Source organism: Microtus oregoni, unplaced genomic scaffold (genome assembly GCF_018167655.1).
Source record: "Microtus oregoni isolate MIOR12 unplaced genomic scaffold, Mior012 000000F_ref0000247, whole genome shotgun sequence".
NCBI classification, from domain to species: domain Eukaryota; kingdom Metazoa; phylum Chordata; class Mammalia; order Rodentia; family Cricetidae; genus Microtus; species Microtus oregoni.
Window position 1 is genome coordinate 74,289,428 of NW_024543059.1, and position 22,644 is coordinate 74,312,071.

The 22,644-nt window shown below is 43.4% G+C and overlaps 1 protein-coding gene across 2 annotated transcripts in view; it reads left to right on the top strand.

Moving 5' to 3' along the window:
* The window catches only part of Sec24b (SEC24 homolog B, COPII coat complex component), a 66,492-nt gene that overhangs the window by 11,967 nt on the left and 31,881 nt on the right, over positions 1–22,644 (top strand). Inside the window, exons 2-4 of one of the 2 annotated variants that reach the window (XM_041647316.1) lie at positions 1,992–2,729; positions 8,228–8,371; positions 21,929–22,033. In XM_041647316.1, coding sequence (XP_041503250.1) covers positions 1,992–2,729; positions 8,228–8,371; positions 21,929–22,033 — 987 coding nt within the window. The remainder of the gene's footprint in view (positions 1–1,991; positions 2,730–8,227; positions 8,372–21,928; positions 22,034–22,644) is intronic. The other variant, XM_041647383.1, reaches the window with a different exon arrangement.

Below are 22,644 nucleotides of genomic sequence, written 5' to 3' on the forward strand. Positions count from 1 at the left end.
GGTCTATCTTACCTGGAAGGTCTGTATTGCAATGTGCAGAAGCCAGCACTGGGTATGAGCGCTGATGCCCTTTGTCCTTCAGCAGTCTGCACAGCACCTCTGGCAGTGGAAAAGCTAGCCAGCAGGGAATTGGCTGGGAGTTCCAGATTAACTACTGAGTTCTGCAACCAGAGTGTGTTGTCTTCTGCAATAGGGTCTTACCGTTTAGTTGTGGTGGGCAACCAAGAGCATTGGGAATAGCTTGTGTTGTTTGGGGGAACTCTGGGACCCCCTTGATGAATAACATTTAGGGGGATATCCCATTCCTGGCACTAAAGTTTTTGTTTAATAAATTATGTCTTTTGGAAGCTTCACTGTCCAGTTAAATTCCTTCTTGTATTTTTTAAATTAGCTTACAAAGTCATGGATTTCTATAAAGCTTTTTCATATACCCTTAGTTTGGTCAACATGTCTATTATTCTTCCCTCTGCCCTTTCTTTCTTTTGTCCACTTGCACACACCTCCCCCACACCTTACCCCCCTGTTTCTGTTAAGTCAGGGTCTTGATTTGGATCCTTGACTGGCCTGAAACTTGCTTTGATCAGGCTGACTTCAAACTCAAAGTTCTCCTTCCTACCATGGCCTTCAGGTATGAGATTAGAGGCCAGAAGAGGGCATCCTGTCCCCTGGGACTAGAGTTACAGAAAGTTGTAAGGTGCCATGTGGGTGCTAGGAATCAAACCCAGGTCTTTTGGGGGGAACAGCTTGTGCTTTTAATTGCTAAGCCATCTTTCCAGCCCTCATTTCATTTTGTTACAGAATATTGACTTGGAAGCCCATCAGTTGTGTGGTCTGTCACAGATTATATAGTCAGGCTATTGGCTGGGCTGTCATTATCTCAGGACTGCATTGAATCTGAAGGACCGCTTGTTTGTACATTAGTGTGGTTGTTGGCCTTCGACTCTCTTGGGCTGTTGAGCAGAGTCTTGTAGTAATTAGGGGCGTCGGGGCTGCGTCCCCAGCACCCCGGCTGCCTGGCTAGCTTATGCCCAAAATAACAACACACAAACTGTATTCATTTAATCACTGCTTGGCCCATTTCTATCTAGCCTCTTCTAGGCTAATTCTCACATATTAATTTAGCTCATTTCTAATCATCTGCGTAGTGCCCCTAGGTGTGCTTACCGGGAAGATTCTAGCCTATGTCCATCTTGGGTCGGGGCTTCATCGCGTGCGTCTGCCTGGGAGCTGGGAGCATGGCGTCTCTCTGAGGCATCTGCTCCCGAGAGGAGAGCTGTGGAGTCTAAGCTCACTTCCTCTTCCTCCCAGCGTTCTGTTCTGTTTACTCCTCCCACCTATCTTCTAACCAATGAGGGCCAAACAGTTTCTTTTTATTTAACCAATGACCTTCCTCCATCAGAGTCTGTTCCTTTCTTACCACATAGTCTTCTTGTCTGTGTTACAAGTTCAAAACTGAGGTGTGTGTGTGTGTGTGTGTGTGTGTGTGTGTGAGAGAGAGAGAGAGAGAGAGAGAGAGAGAGAGAGAGAGATGAGAACCAGAGTTAAGATTTTGCTAATCTTTAAAGTGGTGTATCAACACCTTTGCTGCTCATATCATGAGTCCTGATACAAGGTAAGGGAGGACTGCTCAGGGTTGGAGTAGCAGGAGGACGGGGATCAGCAGTGGTTCTCAACCTTGCTAATGCTGTGACACTTTAGCATAGTTCCTCTTGTTGTAGTGACCCCAACCATAAGATTATTTTTGTTGCTACTTCAGAACTGTCATTTTGCTACTGATATGAATTGTAATGTAAATATTTTTGGAGATAGAGGTTTGCCGAAGGGGCCACAGCCCACAGGTTGAGAACTGAGTGATATGCCTATGACAATGTTTCTTTCATAATATGCTGGCGTTATGAAGAAGAAAATAAACAGAGTCAACATTAGATAGGAGCTATTTGCACATCAACTCTTTGCAACACTGTAAATAAATAGTTGCTTTTCTTTTTCAGGTCCAGCACCAAGTCAAATGCAAGTTCCATCTGGGTATGGGTTGCCTCATCAAAACTATATGGCCCCCTCAGGACATTATTCTCAAGGACCTGGGAAAATGACCTCATTGCCATTGGATAACCAGTGTGATAGTTACTATTCTCGTCCGTATACAGTACCATCACAAAATGTGGGGACTCCCAGCTCAGCAAGCCAACCAGGAGCACAACAAATGTATGGCAGAGGTCTTCCTGCCTCTCACATGGGGGGATCTACTCCAGGATCTTTCCAGGGAGCTCCGGCATCAGCATCCCATTCCTATACGAGTGCCTCCCAGCCCTATTCCTCTTTTGGGAATCGCTACAGTAGTCCTGCCACATATTCCGCCAGCTCTTCTGCTTCTCAGGGATACCCCTCTACGTGTAGCCATTATCCTGTCTCAACTGTTTCTAATGTTGTATACCCTAATGTTTCCTATCCCTCGCTGCCTGCCAGTGAGCCGTACGGGCAAATGTTTACCTCACAGAGTGCTCCGTCTGCCAGGCCAGTTAAAGAGTCGTATTCTGGCCCAAGCACAGCTATTACCTATCCATCACGACCTCCGCCTCCACCTTCCCAGCAGCACCAGCAGCAGCAAAGTCATTCAGGATACAGTTCTGGACCATGGTCAGCTCCTGGCCTTCCACCCACCCAAGACAATCTTATCCGGAACCAAATGGGATCCTTGGCTCCATCCAACAACCACCCAGCAAATAATGGTAAGCTGAATATGAAATTCACCAAAACATGATTGACAGAACATTTCTGGTCTTGTTAAAGATGTTATTTCCTGATAGGAAAACTGGAAATTAGCTCACTAGGGCACTGTATTTGCTTAATTATTTGTGGTATTTTTGCCAAATCTCTCCAAAACATTCTTATGCCCCCTTCACAGTTAACTCCTCAATGTTCTCTTTGGGGAGCCTGGTTCCGTGCCTTGACTGAGCTCTCAGCCAGTGTTTAAGGGTGTCTGTTATGCCGCGGCTGTACTTGTCCTTAACATGAATTGACTTGGACAAACTGAAGACTATTTTGATGATGTGTCTTGCTGGCCATGACTTTGTTTTCATACTAGCTCAACTTAGGTAATTATTTTTCTAGTCATAGCCTTATTATTATAGAAAAAATGGTGATCAGAAGCATTATATTGGCCTCCTTTAAGCTATGTTTCCTAGAGATAAAAGCTGCTTTCTGATTCTCAAGTTAGTACACTGTGATGAAGGATGAAGACAGGGAAATGAGGAATCATGACTCCTTGGTGGTTGGTCTTTCTGTCAAGGGGTAGCTAAATGTTTAGTTAAAAATTTTACATATATAAGGTGTATGTAATACATATGATAAAATAGAGGTGTGCATGCGTGTTTGTATGCCCCAAGCCAGGAGATGTCACTATGTCTCTGGCTGACCTAGAACTCTATATAAACCAGACTGGCCCAAACTCAAGGATCTACCTGCCTCTGCCTCCAGAGTGTTATGATTAAAGGTGTGTATCACCATGCCTCATCCAAAATACATTTATTTTTAAGTGTTCTGTTTCTCTAGACTATTCTTATGTAAATTGAAGCTGTGAACTTGAATCTAATGGTGTGCTCTTGGAGAGAGTGAAAATATATGCACATCGCTGGGCATTGGTGGCGCACACTTTTAATCCCAGCACTGGGGAGGCAGAAGTAGGAGGATCTCTGTGAGTTCTAGGCCAGCATGGTCTACAGAGGAAATTCCAGGGTACCCAGGGCTACACAGAAAAACCCTGCCCTGAAAAAAAAAACCAAAAAGGAAAAGAAAAAAGAAAACCACAGAACATTAGTTGATGAAGCTGTGGTAATTTTCTGAGTGTGTTGTTTTAGATTATAAATATCTACAGAATCATTTGTCAGAGCAATATGGAGAGGACATCAGATTTCTTGAGACTGGAGTTGCAGATGGTTGTTTGCCACCATGGATGCTGGCAACCTGAGTCCTCTGAAGAGCAGCCAGTGCTCTTAACCGCTCAGCCATCTCTCCAGTTCCATTTTTATTTTTAATTTTTTCTTTTCAGAGGAATTAATAAAGGAAAACATAGATATTTTTCTCCCAATCTTTAGCCATCAGCAGTGTATCTACAAGGTGGTGGTGCTATCCTATGGGTGTACAGGAACACTTCTGTAACAGTGTAATGGATTCCTGGAGGATACAGGACCCAGCAGGGGCAAGCCGGAAGATAACTGCAGCTACTTCAGACAAGTGTGATGACAGAGGGTAGCACTTGTCTCAGAGATGTGTTCTAGTTGGAGGAGGGAAAAGAAGATTCAGAAGATGGCATGACAGAACTCCAGCTTGGACAGTGTGGATGAGGGCCGCAATACTCGCTGAGAATTGAATCTCCCTCTGGGTCCTAGAGAATTCCATGTGCTAAAAGATAGGGGTTATCTTTTCTGGTTGTTGTTGTTTTGTTTTGTTTTGTTTTTGAGAGAGAGAGAGAGAGAGAGAGAGAGAGAGAGAGAGAGAGAGAGACTGACTCACTATGTAGTGTTGCTGGCCTGGAACTTTCTATATAGACTAGGTTGGCCTCACGCAGAGATCCACCTGTCTTTACTAAGTGTTGGGATTAAAGACATGTGCCATCATATCCAGCAAAGATCGATTATTTATTTTATTAGTTTGTTTAATTATTTATGCATGTCAGTGTTTGCCTGCATGTATGTGTATGCACCATATACATGCCTATTGCCTGTGGAGGTCAGAAGAGAGTGGTAAATACCCTGGAACTTGAGTTGCAGGCAGCTGTGAGCTACCATGTGGATGCTGGAAACTGAACTCAGATCCTCTGCAAGAGCAGCGAGTGATCTTAACTGCTGAGCCATCTCTAGCTGCACTGCATTTACTCTTATAGTATTCTTTTTAATGATGATGATGATGACAATGATGATGACAGTTTTTCACTGTATAGCCCTTGCTGACCTTGAATTCTCAGAGATCTGCCTGCCTCTGCTTCCTGAATATTGGGATTAAAGGTGTATGCCTCACACCAGCTATAGTGTTCTTTTAAGGCTATAACTAAATACAAGTTGACCAATTTGTTTTACATTGGCAGTTTCTATGTGTTTGCTTCAGTCAAACTGTTTTTGAAAATGGCAGACTTTTTGTTGGCCTGCTCTCCAATCCTCAGTGTTGGTAGATGTATCTAGCACCATCCACTAGATACTTGGAAGCCAGCCATGTGCCAGGATCTGTTCTGATGCTGGGAGCTAACCGTGGGTAAAAGGCAGATTCTTACATTTCAAGCTCGCAGTCCTCTTGTGGCAGCAGACAACACATGCGCAGTTGCTGTGTCAGGGCAAGAAGCAGAGGGTTGTGGTCCTTGGAGAGGTTGCGGTGTGCACGTTGGCCTGTTACTCTTGGACTTTAGGGGAGAGTTCTCATGAAACGGTATTTTAGCTGCAATCTGAAGGATGAGTTTTTAATGTAAGAAGTTTATTTGCGGAGGGGAGGAGTTATATTTAAATGAAAAAGGCAAAACTTTAAAATTCTTTGTAAAAAATAGACTATCTCCAGAACTTTGAACTGATCAAATTTTATAAAGAAAGCATTCACAGTGTTAGCCATAAAGAGTAAACATGGAAAAACTCTAAGTCATTTCTAATAAAAAAAAAGTTTTATCTTTGAAAGGCAGTATAAAATGAAACAAACTGGAAAGTGAGGAAGGGATTGTATTTTTCTGTGTTGTACAAATACATGCACAATTTGATGTGGAAAAGACTACAGCTAAGAGAAACTGACAGTAATGGAGGATGTAACTGCAATCAGAGGAAACCCAGAACACGTGCTAGAGCGGGAAAACGAGAAAGAGACATAACTGAGGGCTCAGAGCAGGTGGAAATAACAGAAACTCTGTAGGAAGGGGGGGGGGGTCGGTGTTTTTAGGAAAATTTGACATTAATGGAACAGAACATAGCGATACTCAGAAACACAGCTGTTTCAAGTCTGTATGCTTTAGAGAAGACCTTCTCAAATTTTGTGCATGAATTACCTGGATCTTAATAAATGTCAGTGTTGATTCCTGGTCTAGTGTGAGAGGGCCGTAGAGCCCATATTTGAGCAGGTTCCAAGGAGGTGTCTCATACAGGCTCTGTGGGAAGGCCCAGGAGATCACCATTCCTACCTCAGATACGTAGCACTCTGGCAGGCGATAAGGTGATTGAGGTGCTGGGCACTAACTCTCGACCAAAGATCCACTTCTCACTGGTGATGATGTATTATTCTTCGCTGCCCACATCCTCCCTGCCGAAGTTGTGCATTTGCATTGAGAACCTTGCCCTAGGGGTGACAAGGTCTTGGGTCTCCCACGGGGCAGTCTGCTTCTAGAAGTGGTGAAGCAGCAGCCATTCTGTCTCACATCTCCTTTCCCTGCTGTGCCCGGTTTAACTTGTGTTTATTGACAGGTGCAGTAGAGCACATTTTCGTTAGATGTACACCGTATTTGTACGTGTATGTGTGTGTATTTACTCCTGCGCTAGTAGTCACTGCTTACCACTACTCTAGCCATAGATTTTCCAGCACTCTCTGGCCCATCGGTGGTTTTCAATACTATGAACCATAGATACTGCATTTTAGAGGTTCAACCTATTAATATGGTGAGACCTTTGCTTAGTTACATTTGAAATAGGGCATCTGGTTAGAAACAGTAGGCAAGAAGTGACTATTAACAGTACCAAATGAGAGGTTCCCTTTCCTGATAGCCCCTACAGACAGAACTCTGAGCTGGGGCAACTCCTTATTGCCAACCATTTCCTAGGAAAAGTCACTGCCCAGTGAAGGCCTGTAAGCTGGTGTTGAGGTTTGTAAACCTCTGGCCTTGTCCTGAGATAAGACTGCTGGCTTACCTCCCCCGACTCCTGCCCTCCTGCCTGGAGCTACCATCCGCCTGGGCTTGCATTTCTTTTCTCTAAATTTACAACTGCCTCTCCATCCTTTTGCAAGGTTTCAAAGACCCCCCCCCCTCTCTCTGTCTGTCTCTGTCTCTCTCTCTCTCTCTCTCTCTCTCTCTCTGTCTGTCTTTGGAACAGAGTCTGTTTTTTCTTACTCTGACACATTTCTTGATCACCCAAGGTGTTGCCAGCTACAATCTTTCCCAGAAGTTTCGCACACCTTTCTCTAAATGCCTAATCTAGATAAAAGATAGTCACTAATATGCTCATCAGAATAAACAGAAAACACCATTGTACAATGTAAATACTGATTTTCTGCTAAGCTTAAATATAATCAGTGTGGATTACTTGATCTGTTACATCTGGTTGCCATTACAGAAAAGCTATCAGCAGTCTTTTTGGTATATTTTCAGTAATTTCTGCCATTTTTTGAGATACAAGATAAAATGGGTGGGTAATGAAAGGGTTGGAGGACCATGTGATGTCACTTATGCTTGGGATATAGAGAAGAGGCTTTTAGTGCTCCCACTCCCTGTTTTTACACTATTAGTTAACGTCGAATGAGTCTGTTTGGGAATAGATTGTGTCTCCTCCAAACTCATGAGTAAGTTCAGATACAGCGCCCCAGTGAAGTCCCAGGGCAGAATCTCATGACAGAATGTAACAGTATTTGGAGGTAGGGTCTTTAAAGAGGCAGTTGCATTCAAATGAAGTCGTTAGGGTGGGCCCACACCCAGTGTGAGTGGCATTCTTACACGGAGGGTTAGAACCCAGCCATGCACAGAGACCATAGAAACTGAAGGGAAAGACACCCTTGTCTACATCTCAGGGAAAACACCAAGGCGCTTCATTCTTGAACCTCTGTCTTCCTCCACTGTGAAAAAATAACTGTTGCTTTTGTAAATAAAATCAAACAAAATGAGATGTGAGCTGATTTACAGAATTCAGAGAGCCCGTTACCCCTGTCCACTCTACTTTGGTCACCATTGTGTAGTCCATGGCTGCTGGTTTGTAAAGAAAAACATTTCATTTTGTCTGAAAAGATGGTGACATCTCTGAATGTTTTAGTGAGAATTGTCATTACAAATCACTAAAATATCCTGAAACAGTTTTCTCTCTTTGTGGAAATGGTTTGTTTGGACCACTTTATTTCTAGATGCCAAATCAGTGTGGTGGCCCTGAAGTTTCCATGGAACTTCAAATCCATGGCATTTTGTTAGCAACTTTATTTTAACATGTTGCGGGTTGTCGCTGTGGGTAAAATGGTTTCTTGTCTTCAGTTGCAGACTCTCTGTCTTACCCTGTTACAGAAAATGTCCAGCCCCCCAAGCCCAGCTCCGTAGTGTCCACAGTCTTGCCAGGACCCTCATCAACAAGAATGCCTCCTGCTCCAAGTCACCCACTTGGGCCTGTGCCCTCAGCTCCACCGCCCCCAGAGCAAATGCAGACCAAAGGTATGTGAGAAGCTAGTTATTTTATGCATATGCACACTCATATCTCAGTAGCTGACTTGAAAAAGCTAAACTGTATAATCATAATTAGCTGAAAACACAAAAAAGTAGTTTATAATCCAAACTCAAATATGACAGTTTAGCCTTTTGTGTTAATTTATTTGATTAGATATTTTATATACTTTGGATCCACTAATCCTTATGTCCTGGGATGTTGAATTTCCTTTCTTAATCCATTGTAGACGTTTTTTCTTTTTAGGGTAATTCAACCATCATCATCTTACTTAGTGAACCTTTGTGTCTCATTTGAAGATTTCTGGCTTGTCATTTTTGTTAACCCTCTATAATTTTTTAGGGGAGAGGTGTCAAGGTGGGATTGTAACCTCTACTTGTTTCATTGGCAGATCATGCAGTTAATTTAATATTCTTAAATAAGAAGGTGACAGATCTGACATTGACTGTTTGGGTCTTGTTTCTTCACACTGTCCTTTCTTTCTGAAGTTTTCTTGGTTACTTCCTATATGGCAAAAGTTCCAAAGTATTGATGTTTCTGTCTAATCTCTTTTTCATTTGATCAGAGTTTGTATTTCCAGTTCACTTGGACTATTTTAAGGACTGTACTTATTATGTGTGACAATCTCTACCCTTGACTATGAAATAATCTTGTTATGTTCTGAATCTCAAAAAAGAAAAAGCACTGTAAAACCTTAGGCTGCTTTCACTGCTTCTGTTTGTTGAGTGTTGATGTATCCAGTGGAAACCTTTGTGTCAGCTGATCGGTTGCTGTAAACTTCCTTACATGATTTGTAAGGAATCAACACTGAAAGTATTCACTGGTTCCCAGAGCTGGTGAATCTAGACATAGAGTCAAGTTCTTCTCAGTGTTTGCTTCCAGAGGGAACAGTGGTAAGGACAACTTTGCTTAGCGTGAACTTGAGCTCTGAATGGTGCCTTCTTATATCTTCTCCATTGATGGTGTCTTCAGTTAGCATTTTACAATGCGCTTTGTCCCTGAACCTTCACAGAATTCCTAGTACATTTTAGAAAGAGAAGAAGCTCCTAACATTTATTGATTACTTACAGAATACAAGATACTTCATATTTTTGTTTTGTTAGTCCCCATATTAGTCATATGGCACAAATCTCTGTTTTGCAAATTAAAGAAGAGTTATAGAGTTGAAATAACTTGCCCAAGATTACAACTTAATAAGTAGCAGAACAAAAAATTTCTAATTCAAATTTGTCATATATTCTTTCTTTAAACTATAACTGATTTTTTTAAATTGTTGCTGGCTGTTGATAAACTCTTGATTTACCTAAGATCATTTACTTGCATAAGTAACAGAGAAATGTAATATTGGAGATGTGTGAATCTGTAGCCCTTGTTACTCCTTTGTTTTCTAAGTAGCAGATCACTTTTTGCCATTGAGTAGGTCTAGGGTATGACCTAATTGTTAATGTGAGTCGAGGATCCTGTGGTTGTGCAAGTTGTAGTCTGTACATGGTCTTGAAAACTGTGCGGCAAGTTCTCCATCTTTAAAGAGGGTGCTGGGGTCATGTGACCACTACTGCCATCTAGATCCCAAGTTCTATCTCTGAAGACTTAATAAGCCACGGATTGAAAATACCCAGGAAGCATCTGTATCGAACATATGCAGTTGTTGTTTTTGTTATTGTTCCCTGAAGACTACAACAGAGAAAGTATTTATATAGTATTTACTTTGTAGCGGGTATTATAAATAACTGGAGAGGATTTAAAGTATATCAGACAATATGCATAGATTATATACTTGTACTATACTATTTTATATAGGGGACACGAGTGTACAGGGACTTTCAGGCCTTTCTATGGAAGCTAGGCATGGTGGCACTTGTAGACTTTATTTATGTATGTGTGTGTGTGGTGTGCATGTGTGTATGCAGGTTTCTCTGTATGGGGGTGGAGGGTGTGCATGTGTGTGCCTGATGGAAGTTAACACTGGGTGTCTTTCAATAGCTCTCCACTTTAATTTGAGGCAGGGTTTCTAGCTGAATATGGATCAAGACAATTCTGTATAGTCTAGCTAACTACCGCGCCCCAGGAGTCCCCTGTCTGCCTCCCTCCCTGAGTGCTGGGATTATAGGTGGCTGTTTCACCTGCTTGGCTGGTATATGGGTTCTGAGGCTATGAACTCTGGCCTTCATACTAGCACAGCAAGTGCTTTATCAACATGGAGCCATCTTCCCAGTCTGCACTAGAATTATATGCAGTGTATCTGGGAAAATATCTGGTGGTTCTAGAAAACATTCCCATTTGTCTTTAAAAAGAGTTAGTATACAGAGTCTGGTGTGAAGGCACATGCATTGACTTCCAGTGCTCCAGAGAAAGATAGTATGACCTACATAGACAGAAGGAAGAAAGCCAAGCCAGCCTCAGCTGCACTTCAGGTCTGAAGCTAATCTGGATTACATTAGACCCTCTGAAAAAAGTTTGAGAGAGAGAATAACTGATAATGATTTTAGATTAAATATCCATAAAATGTTTTCCAAGTACAGTGATAACTAATATATATAAGTATTTATGTATATGTTCATGTCAGGTACGATATGTCTAAGTATGTGATGTGCAGAACTTATTAACTCCTTTCAACGAGCATTTGAGGTAGTAACTACTCCATCTTACAGATTAAGTGAAAAACAGGCCAGTTAGTTGTGGGAAGCAGATGAAGTCCTGAGTGAATGTGTAGCAGTTAACATGTGCATGACCATACCTATGCCTCAGACTCATGGGAACTGGCAAAGCCTTCCCCAAGTCAGGCTCGGGGAAATGGCAAAGCCTTCCTCTAGTCTGAGAATGAATCTGACAGTGTGTACAGAGAGCATCTTCCTCCTGGATGTTTACAGCCAAACTGCTCCCCTACAGACCTCCCACCAAGACTAGGCATCCCCTCCTCTGGCTGTACAGAGAAAACAGTGCTGAGTTTCCGGGTCGCTTAGCCTAAGCACTCTCCATCAGAGAGAGCAAAGCCCACCCGATCTCAGCTTTTCTGTATGTCTGTCATTTCTTCAGTGTCTGTAGTTTCTTCATTCCCACGTCACCCCAGTCAGGTTTCCAGTACCTAGCCATGCTGGATATGGCAAGTGGCGCCTGACCAGAGACCCTGGACTGTGGGGAGCTTGCATCGGTCGGATGAGGGAACGCCCCCCAGAGAAGTTCGCAAATAAAGGTAAAGATAAAAATGAAGGGAAAGGTGGGGTACAATTGTGTTAGGTGTAAAACACTGGCAGGAGAATCTAGACATGAGAGTCCTTGTAATACCCCGGAGGAGGTTTGGGGAGCTGTGAGGCAGAGAGAAAACATTCCAGCTCCACCAGTTCTTAGACTTGTTCAGGAGACATGTCTTCCTTGGCTTCCAGAAGAAGGGACAGGGAGTTTGACTACTTGCGGGAAGATAGGGAAAAAGCTAAGAGACACAGGACTGAACAACCAAGTGTATTCCCATTTTCACTTAGAGTTTTTGGAGTCTTATATGTGATTCCATGGATCCAAGACTGTTTCTTCAAAGGAGGGCAGGCTCTGCAGAGTCGGATCTGCAGAGCTAGAGAAGCAAATTGAATTCACAGGGTGGGCTTACCCTGACCTGCCTGATGCCCTGGACCCTTCTCCTGAGGAAAGTGATTATGAGGGTGAAGACACCCAACCCAGGGACTGGGAATGTAATGTCACTCCGTTATCACAAACCTTGTTAGGTTGAGAGATCTAAGGAAGACACTAATGGTTTTAATTGTTTTCTTGTGTTTGAGCGGATCTGATCCTCAGAGTTCAAACCAAATGGTGTGCTATTATGAGACTACCTTTAAATCCTTAGAGGAGACATGACCAAGCAAGCCTGTGCAGCCTGTGGGCCTGTGGCCCTGTGTACCCATGGGTTTGTTCAGTGCATCCTCATTGGCGATGCCTGGCCTTCTTCTGATTGGCTAAACATGGTGAAATCTTGCCACAATCCACGGGATTAGCTGCCATCCAAGCTTGGGTTTACAGAATTGTGTGAGCACAGGTAATGTGGGCCGTGGAGCTGCTGTAACTGCACACATGTTCCTGGGTCCAGGACTTAGGAAGGAACCAACAACCTATTACACGTCCTTTGAAACTTACCAACAAGTTAGCATAGCTGCCTTCAGGGCTCAGAGAGAATTGTCCTCTAAAAGGGAAACCTGTAGAGAACTTTGGGAACAGCCAGAATTGTAGCTAGCCTTGTGGCCTGGTTCTTTTAAGCTACAGTGCCACCAGATGGCTGCCGTGGTGCCACCGGATGGCTGACCCTGAGGCAGGAAAGGTACTTAGCTATAACTTGGCTTTTGAAAATGCTGACAGGACTTGTAAGGAGACGCTTGGGGATTGTCATAAGTGCTTACATTTATAAGATTAGGTTAGAGTGAATGTGGACATATGTCCTAACCACCCTCAAAAATATCTCTTGCAGCAGTCCCTTAGTCAGTTATATGCTCTCAGGGGAAAATGGAAAAACTGAACATTCTGCATGTGGTTGCAGCCACATGGATTTCAAATTAAAAAAATATAATCCATGCCCCTGTATCCTCCATCTCCCATGGTCTGCACGGCCTCCCAGGTTTATGCAGAGAGGAATCCATTGGGCTAACAAATGCTGTTCACAAATGGGTATTCATCAGCAACCTTGAGAGAGCCTGGGAAATGGCTGCTACCCCTTCAGACACTCAACACTATCACCCCAAGAGTCCCCATGCATTGGTAGGGCAAACCAATGACCGTCAGCTACCAAAATGTACCATTGATCAGCTCTATTAGGCGGCCTCAGGCAGTGTGGGGCGGGGGAGGTTGAACCTTAATTTCATCACCTGACTTAGACTGGCCTCTAACATGGGGTGGATCCAACTGAGCAGGAATAGTAGGACTTATTTTAGGCAGAAGTAGCCAGAGCCTGCAGGGACTGAAGATTCACCCAGGGGTAATAGATGAAGATTGTGCCTGGGTAATTAAGGTTCTAGTTCAGTTATATCAAACTTGGTTTAGCATACGCCCAAGTTAAAAATTGCTCAAGTACAGAATTTCCCCAATATTAATGCTCATGGCTTAGTCCCATAAGGACGGAGGTTTTGGGTCTTCAAACCATGTTGCTGAGTACAAAGAATAACAGACAATCACTCAGAAATGAGGCTGAACCTAATTGGTAAAGCTTTTCTTGAACTTATTGATACCAGGGCAGATGTGCCCTTGGTTGTGGAATGACACACGGGCCTCCGGCATAACCACTTCAGCCAACCACAGCCAGCCTGCAGGGGGTCTGAAAGGCTTGGACACCGTTACAAAGTTCACTGTGATCAGATGCCAGGATGCTGGAGGTCATCAAGGTGCTGAAGGCCATAGCCCTGCCCAAGATGCTTGTAATTTTATGAGGCTGATATATTTGAGCCAAACGGGCATCCTTTTCTATAGCCAAAGCCTTGCTATTGTTAGATAATACACCAGGACTTAGTCCTCTATGGAATTTCGGTAGAATACAAGTAGCAACCACTCCCATAAATCCTCGGGGTGATTGTAAAAGACTGGGAGTGGGGTGTCGCGTGACTGCTGGTTTTCACTAGCAGCCTTGGTCAGTGCTACACAGAATGCCTGAGGGAAATTGGCCTCCCAGATCACTTGGCCATCAGAGAAAGCTCACTGGGTAGATCAGTGGCTACTCACGGGAGGTGGGGGTTGCCTATACTACTTTAATGGAGAAGCAGTTACAGGGCAGTTATTGGGCACATAGACCAGTTTCCTAATTCCGAACACCAATCTTACCTTAAGAAAGAAATCTGGTACATAGAGGCTGTTTAGGATTTATAGTTTATAGGAGCTGTACAGAGTCATGCAGGCAGTGGGCCACCGCCACCTGTTGCTCTCCCATTGCATCTTTATTTCATTGTAGTTGACTTCAAGGGTTGTTTTCATCATTTGGCTACATCTTGGCTCTCTCGGATTTTGCTTTTCCCCTCTCCTGACCAATCATAGTCTGTTGTAGCCCTTGCCCAGGGTGTGAAAGCGGCCCTACTGTGTGTTAGGAATTTGCAGATGAAAGGCTAAGGTTTAGATTGCACACTGGATGGTGATATTCTAATCAGCCTTCTGATTCTTCTGAATGGACAGTGAACTTTGTTGGAAACTAAAAGAGACGTTTCAACCTGTTTCTCCAGAAAAGATTATGAAGGCATCTCCATTCCAGTACCTAGGTAAAACTATAAAGGAGCATGCTATATGCCCTCAAAAGCCAGAAGCTCGCAAGGATTTTTCTCAAAATTCTTAATAATTTTCAAGAATAGTTGGCAGATACAATTGGCTCGGACTTGTACTTAAGCTTACTACTCAAGAACTTTCTCTGGTTTTCCAAAATTTAGGAGGGGACGCTGATCCCTTTTCTCAGTGCTGTATTACTTGTGAGGCTGGGATGGCTCTAGCTGTATGAAAGGGGCTGTGTCCAGGTACATAAATGGGTCCCAACCACACCTCTTTCACTAGCAATCCTGAAATCACCCATGACCCCTAGTGGAGCACTCTGGCAACTGCAGAGAATTTTGAAATAGTTGCATTTAGGGCATTACTTATCCAGGGTTTTGAATTTGCTATGAGTAGGTGGCAAAGGGACTCACACTATAGGAATTTACTTCTGGAAGAGCCAGAAGTAAATGCCATCCCATATTCAGGAGATAACACTGGCTCTGGCAGCAATCCACTGCCTGGCAGTACTCTTTGGCTAATTAATTACCTGGTCAACTTGATTCCATCTCCCACCAACCAAGATATTATGCTGTACACCCACTCTTGGGGTTATTTCCCTGAGGTCATACAATCTTAACCCCTTGCTTTAGCTAGAACTGTCTTTACAGACACTTCTACTAACATTATAGCTGCCTGACACTCTTGCTTGGGTTCTGAAGTAACGCAAAATGTACTTCATGAGCTGAACTTGGCAGTCTGCATAGTTTTGGATGGGATTGCCTTTCCTTCTGTCAGTATTTGCAGCCAGTGCTCCTGTGCAGTAGGAGTAGGGCAAGCCTACATTGGTCAGGCTCCAGATCAAGATCTATCCCATCTTTTCTGTAGGATCCTGAAACTCTCGTTTCCATGTCAGTGTCCTTGCTGTGTGTGACGTATTTGGCCACATTCAGCTCTCCCCAGACCATTGGCTGATGCTAACGCATGACTGACACCTTGGTCTCAGGATCCGCACTCTGCTTCCCTGTTGCTGTGCCGTCTGCCTTGCTGCCCATGGTCATCATTCTCTGTGTCATCAAATGCTTCCTCTTTACAAAATAAATTTGCCATTTTTGAGAACAGACGAGGTCAATAGTTAAGCAGTGCACCCACCGCAGTTCTTTCTCGTGTGACCATGGACTGTTATGTCTCAGTGTGTCTGGCCGATGGATGTTCTTCATGTGTCTCCTTTGGGAGAGTACAGTTTGTGCCTGTTTCTGTTGCTCGCTTTTCTCATGTTGTTTATGTCCTGCTTACTCATGGGTCACCAACATGCTATTGCGCATTGCCTTGCTGCACTTGCTGTCATGGGCCATCCACAGCACCTCAGATGGGCAGTGCTCCTGCATACGACTTCTGCATTACAAAACTGTTGTGCTCAGAACACGGACATTCCTTACAACCCTCAGAGACAGGCTAATGGAGAAAGGTCCCATAGATGACTCAAGGAACAATTAGGAAAACAAAAAGGGGAAATTCTCTGCTCCTACCAATTCTCTAGATGGGGCTTTATTTACATTAAATTTTAAATCATGTGAAAGATGGCCTTTCGGTCACAGAATGGCACTGGTCACCAAAGGAAAGGGAAATAGAGCCTAAGGAGAAACATGTTGTGACAGGAAGAGGTTTGGCCTGTTCCCCGTGCTAATGTGGGGAAGAGGGTATTCTTGTGTCTTCCCTGAAGGTGTGAACAGTCACTTTGGGTACCTTCAAGCGTCTAGAGAGCTGTGGATGCAGTGAAGTTCCTGGTTGCAGGTGTGAAGAGGCTGAGACCGGAGCCCACAGAGAAACCCAAAGTGTGGCCCTTGAAGCCAGTCGAGCGGTCTCCAAGGAGGAGGCCTCCTGCACAAACTTCAAGGAGGGCCACACCACCAACATGGGGTCAAATAAAAAGACTGATGCAAATGTCGGAGGAGGGAGCACGAGGCCTGGGGTTGGGAAATAACCCGGCGGCTATATTTCTGATGTGTCTGGTAATCATATCCATTCAGGTAAGTCCAGTCAGGGGAAAAGCCTACTGGACCTACAGCCCCAGGCCACTGCTTTTTCAGTTAGTGGCATGGTCACATCCTTCCATATCTGATTACACCCTTCTGGAGTCACTTGGAGTCCTGGTGGGCTCACTTCAACTATTGGGAGTGAGCTGCAACCCTTAGATTCAGACAGAATTTACTGTTGCCCAGATGACTACTGACATATGTGTGAGTGACAGCAGTCCCTTAGAGCAACAGCCAATGATGGGGAATGAGCTGAGCCCCACCCCCAGGGATTTGGACCCACAATGATAGTGAGGGTTTGGCCCAATTATGTCAGCATACCCTAGGAATGCAGAAGGCTATGTTAGATTGTTTCTCCTAATATCACAAAACAAGCCTCAGGCTTCAGTCTGTTTAACCTGTTAGAACATTTCTTTCGCTTTTATTGGACACAGCGGCTGTTATGTTCTTCCTCTTCTCATCCTTGCAGTCTGGTGTTGAGCATTACAGCGAACCACCTCTGGACTAAACGTGGAGAGTCATCGGGAACATCTAAGAAATAAGAAAGGGGGAGATGTAGGGAGCAGAGGAAGGCCTGAGTGAATGTGTATTGTTTGACATGAGCATGGCCATGTCAAGGACCCCAGTGCCTCAGATCCATGGACATGGCAAAGCCTTTTCTGGGTCAGGCTCGGGGCCAAAGCCTTCCCCTGGTCCAAGCTTGAATGTTGACAGTGTGTACAGAAAGCATCAGCTGCAGCTTCCTCCTCAACTGCAGCTCCCTCCTCCCAACTGCAGCTCCTCCTCTCAACTGCAGCTCCTCCTCTCAACTGCAGCTCCTCCTCCCAACTGCAGCTCCTCCTCCCAACTGCAGCTCCTCCTCCCAACTGCAGCTTCTTCCTCCCAACTGCAGCTCCTCCTCCCAACTGCAGCTTCTTCCTCCCAACTGCAGCTTCTTCCTCCCAACTGCAGCTCCTCCTCCCAAGTGCAGCTCCTCCTGGATATTTACACCTGAGACTGCTCCCTCACAGAGACACCCCACCAAGACTAACCCCTCTTCCTTGTGCTGTACATAATAAACATGCTGAGTGTCAGGGTTGCTTAGTAAGTGCTCTCCATCAGAGAGAGCAAAGCCCACCCGATCTCAGCTTTTCTGTATGTGTGTCTGTCATTTCTTCAGTGTCTGTAGTATCTTCATTCCTGCGTCGCCCAAGTCAGGTTTCCCAGACTCCAGGCTACTGGGCAGAGCAGTTAATAACTTCTTAAGCACTAACCACTAGTACATGGTTAAACCTAAATTGAACCCCAAGTCCCAGGTGTTTTGCTTATTTGCTTGTTTGAGACAAGGGCTTACTATATAACCCTGATGGACCTGGAACTCATTGTGTAGCCCAGGCTGCCCTTGAACTCAAACTCAATATTCGGCTGCCTCTGCCCCCCCCCCCCGAGTTCTGGCAGAGTCGAGTGTTTCTCTGCATTGTCGCGCTGCTCATCTGTTGAGTCCTCCTTTCTGTTTTTGCTTTGCTCTCACTGCACACTTAGACAATGGATAGTTCTTGGACGTAGGTAGTGCAGGCTGATAAAAGCACGCCCACTAACCTCCTTACCTCTGCCGCCTCAGAGGACGGGACAGAGACTCCTTTCTAGTGTGCTTCGCCTGTGCCTGAGATACCTCAGAAAAGGAAGGCTTGAGTCTGGGTGCCTTCATTAGTCCCTTAAGGAATGAGGAAACTCTCTGTGTAGTTACAGAGAGAGGTTTTATACTTCAGTGCAGTATTTCAGAGTGAAGTGTAGGTAAGTCAAGTTACTGTGGCCTTTATAAAGTGCGGGGAGGTAAAGGCTATTAGCAAGGTTCTTCTTTGAGTGGAAAAATAGTATCATTGGAATAGGCACTTGAGTGTTTATAAAGCTGGTATTTCGTGGGAGTCTTTGTGAAGTCTTCTAATGTGGGTGCTTTGAAGATAATCTTAGGAAAGATAAAAATTGCTCAAAATTAAACTCTTGAATTAAAAAATAAAATAAAGGGCTGGATAGATGGCTCAGTGGTTAAGAGCATTGCCTGCTCTTCCAAAGGTTCTGAGTTCAATTCCCGGCAACCACGTGGTGGCTCACAACCATCTGTAATGAGGTCTGGTGCCCTCTTGTGGCCTGCAGACATACACACAGACAGAATATTGTATACATAATAAATAAATAAATATTTTAAAAAAAAATAAATAAATAAAATAAAATGCCCTTCACAGTGGGGTTGTTCCCTTGAGACCAGTTCAGGTTTTTGTTTGTTTTGTTTTGTTTTCAGAAACAGTGAAAGACAGTAAAGACAGCTTTCGTTAAACTGTCCCAAAGATTGTGTTCTGCAGAAGACCTTTAGTAACAGGTGATTTAATCCAGTTGTAGTTTTGGGTTAGGGGAGGTATCACCGCTCTTACGTCCACCTTGGGCATGCGCTCCACCTCAGCTACATCCCCACACCAGGGGATGAATGGGGTAGGATAGGGTGTGTGCTTGTTTTATTTTATTTTATTTTGCAAGGAGGGTGTGAAATTTGACCCCGGGGTTCATAATTTTAATTTTCCTGTATTCCAGAAGAAATTAGGAAATAGGAATTGGCAAGGAAAGAGGATTTATTTAATTTGGACACACTGGAAAGGAAACAAATGAGTTTTTCTTCAACTTCCTTAATAGCAGTAATCCATGTTAGATAGGGAAGACATGCCACGGGAAAATATGCCTGCAAAGGTCCAGGCATTGTCAGAACAGTGAGGTTTCTGAGAGAGCTCAGTAGGAGAACCCCCAGAGAAATCTAACTTCTTGGTGTATTTCCTGAGTGTTCCTGTTGGCACCGCTGCTGGGGGAGGGTTCTGCTAAATTCTGGAGTCTGATGATTGCTGTGTTCTTCGCTATGTCAGATCCTGGGAGTGCTCTCTGCCTCCTGCTTTCACTAAAGTCCCAGCTTGAAAGTCTTGGCCAGCTCGGTGCTCTAAGAATAGAAGATGGGTTACTTTCCGTAGGGTTCCGTGTGGGCTTCAGAATGACCTCTAGGAGGTGGTGTTCCAGCCTCCTACCCATGCGTATGGGTTGGAGCTCTTACAGAGGGTGGGCTTGAATAGAAGCACTGTGAGATTCCTGGATGCTGGAGTTGGCTATGGGACAGCTAGCTGCTTGTTGCATTCTAAATATACTGTACGTATCTGAAACAGGACCTTTAAATGTGGAGTGATATTATTCCAAAGCTATTATCATTCCTTTGTGGTTCTGAAATGTCATGTTTTTATCTATTAATATTCCCAAGATTTTAGTGGAGCTTACTTGAACAAGCAAAGGTAAGCTAATTTCTAAACACATTGAAAGTCATGGTGGGAGAAAGGTATGTGATGTTTAGTTAATGTAGTAAATGGACAACCACAATGTATTCTAAAGTCTACAATACATAATACTATTCTCTGACTTAAATGTTAGTTTAAGTGAATTAAATGATTGTTATATGAATTTTTGTTATTGTTTAGCCATCTCATTCTCTCAACTAGGCTTTGGATTCTTTTCTAATAATTGAAATAAATCTGTTTAAATCTGGAGGAGAGGAAAATATTTATTTTATAATATGTATATAAAGTTGCTTTGTATTGTGGCTCTTTCGAGTAGCATTAGCAAACAACCGTACTAATCCAGTCATGAAGAATGGTTCTTTTCTCACTGTTTGCTTTACTGGCCTCTCTTAAATACAACAAACAGAATATCTTCTTTGTCTTGTGTCATCTTTTATACACACATACGTGTACACCGCTAGTAGCCCATTGAAGAAGTGTGACATTATAAAGTAAGTCATTAAATTTAAGGATTTCTTCTGTGAAAATCCTTTTGCTATTGTTCTATTTAATTGTAACTTCTTTGTATATTTAACTTATGGCCTAATATTAGCTAAATTTCCATTTTAAGTAGGCGGTTAGAGGATCGTTGTCACTGAATTCGAAAGGTGTCAGTTTGTCGTGTAATGCCTGAACCTATTTTATTTTGAGTTTTACCTTTTCAAATGAATTCAAGGTCACTACTATTTTAACTGTACTAAATGTTCCAGCTGGCCAGGTATGATAATTCATACCTGTAATCTCATCACTTAGGGAGCGGAGACGTGAGGAGTATGTCTCTGTTCAAGTTCAAGACCTGTCTGGACTACAGAGTGAAACCAGCTGAAAAAAACAAGAGTAAAATGAACCCCCAAATCAGCAAAATTAGCAGATTTCCCACGACTCTCTTTATATTAGTGGGAAGTTGAAAGCTTTTCAGATTAACCTTAGCCACCTCTGACCTCAGTCAGATGTGCTTGTCACCAGCCACTTCTTACTCTCAGGATGAGTTCTCTGTATCCACATTAACCAAAAAGACCACCCAGAAAATAATGGTGAGAGCATATGAGGCAGGGAACCTGTGATTGGTGACACTCCACAGTGCTTCAAACGTTTTGAGTATTCATGGAGATTCCAGCTCTGTGTCTGGAGTTTTTCTTTCTCAGAATGGAGCTGTAAGATTTTCCTTGTTAGCCTGTGTTCACTCCTATTTCTAAAGTGTTGTCATTTTAAAGCTAGATTAGTTGTATTTTCCTTTACAATTTTATGGATGTTAATTTTCACATCTTGACTTCATCAGATTAAGTAATAACATGTAGTAATTGTATGACAAAGGAGGTCCTACATACACACCAGGTTATGCCTTTCCCACCATCTGCCTTCTTGGTGGACTTCAGACATCCTAATCTTATTTCACACTCACGTGTAGGCTGTAGGGTAACACCGCCAGGACTGGGCATTACATGAAATCACTTCTCTGTCATTGTGAACTTAAGGCCACAGTGTCCCCAGTGAGCAGAGAACTGTGCTCAGTACAGTTTTTTAACTGTCATTCTTTTCCGTTATGGCAACTGAGCTGCCATCAAGGTGGGATCAGCATACAGAAGGAACCTAGTATTGAATGTGTTTAGGATGCAGCCATACAAATTTAGTTTGGTAGAAATGATCATCCCCAGGGCTGAAGAAGGTAAATGGAGATAGAGCTCAAAATTATTTTCTGAGAACACCATTGTGGGTTCCAAAGTCAGTGTAATATATGGTACTTTTTTCATGCTTAAACCAGTTAGTTCCAATTAAAATTGCTTTTACTAAACTGCTTTGCATAGATTTTTAATGGTTGTGTTTTGATAATAATCTGCTGATATTAATATGCACGCTGGGAATGTTCTTTAGAATGTCAGAGTTCTTTCTCACTTTTAATGTAAAGATTTATTTCCTTGACTTTCCTGTTGGTTTGACTCTTGTGTTTGTGCTTTCCACTTTACAGGCATGCAGTATGGTGACTATGTTAATAATCAAGCTAGCTCCACACCAACTCCCTTGTCATCAGCTTCCGATGATGAGGAAGAGGAGGATGAGGATGAGGAAGCAGGTCTGCTTTAGCTTTACACAGTTTCCGTCTTCGCCTGTTTAACTGCCTTTATTTTACAATCTTAGCCTTTAGAAAATGTCTGAAGATTGAGCAAATTGAACGGCTCGGTTTGGGTCACATCTTTGATGCTGGTTGAATGTTTTCTTCTTTTAGACATGCCTGTCTTCCCAAGCAGTGTGCAAAGGAATGAGGCCCAACTGAAGCCCTGCTGATGGCTGTAGCACCCTTTAGGAATAATGTTCTGCTTTGCATGCTTCTTCAGACTAATCAAAATGATTACGGACTTTGTAATGTGCTAGAGAAATAAGATACTGCTCTCTGGGATCTAGGTCCCCTTGGGCTCTCTTAGCATGCACTTAGAAGAGCCACCTTAGTGTTTGCCTGCTCTTGGAATAGCAGCTCATGTTACATCACTAAAGAGGGTATATGGTTGCGTGGTGACCACCTGCTTCTTTTTATTTTTTATTCTTGATAGGTGGAACACTATTAAATGAGACAGTGCAGTTCTTGCACTAATACCCACACTTGGAAAGTAGACGAGTGAGCCACGCTCACTCAAGTTATTTTATGTGACTGCGATTTTCTTCCTGCTGCCTTTATTACTGATGGAA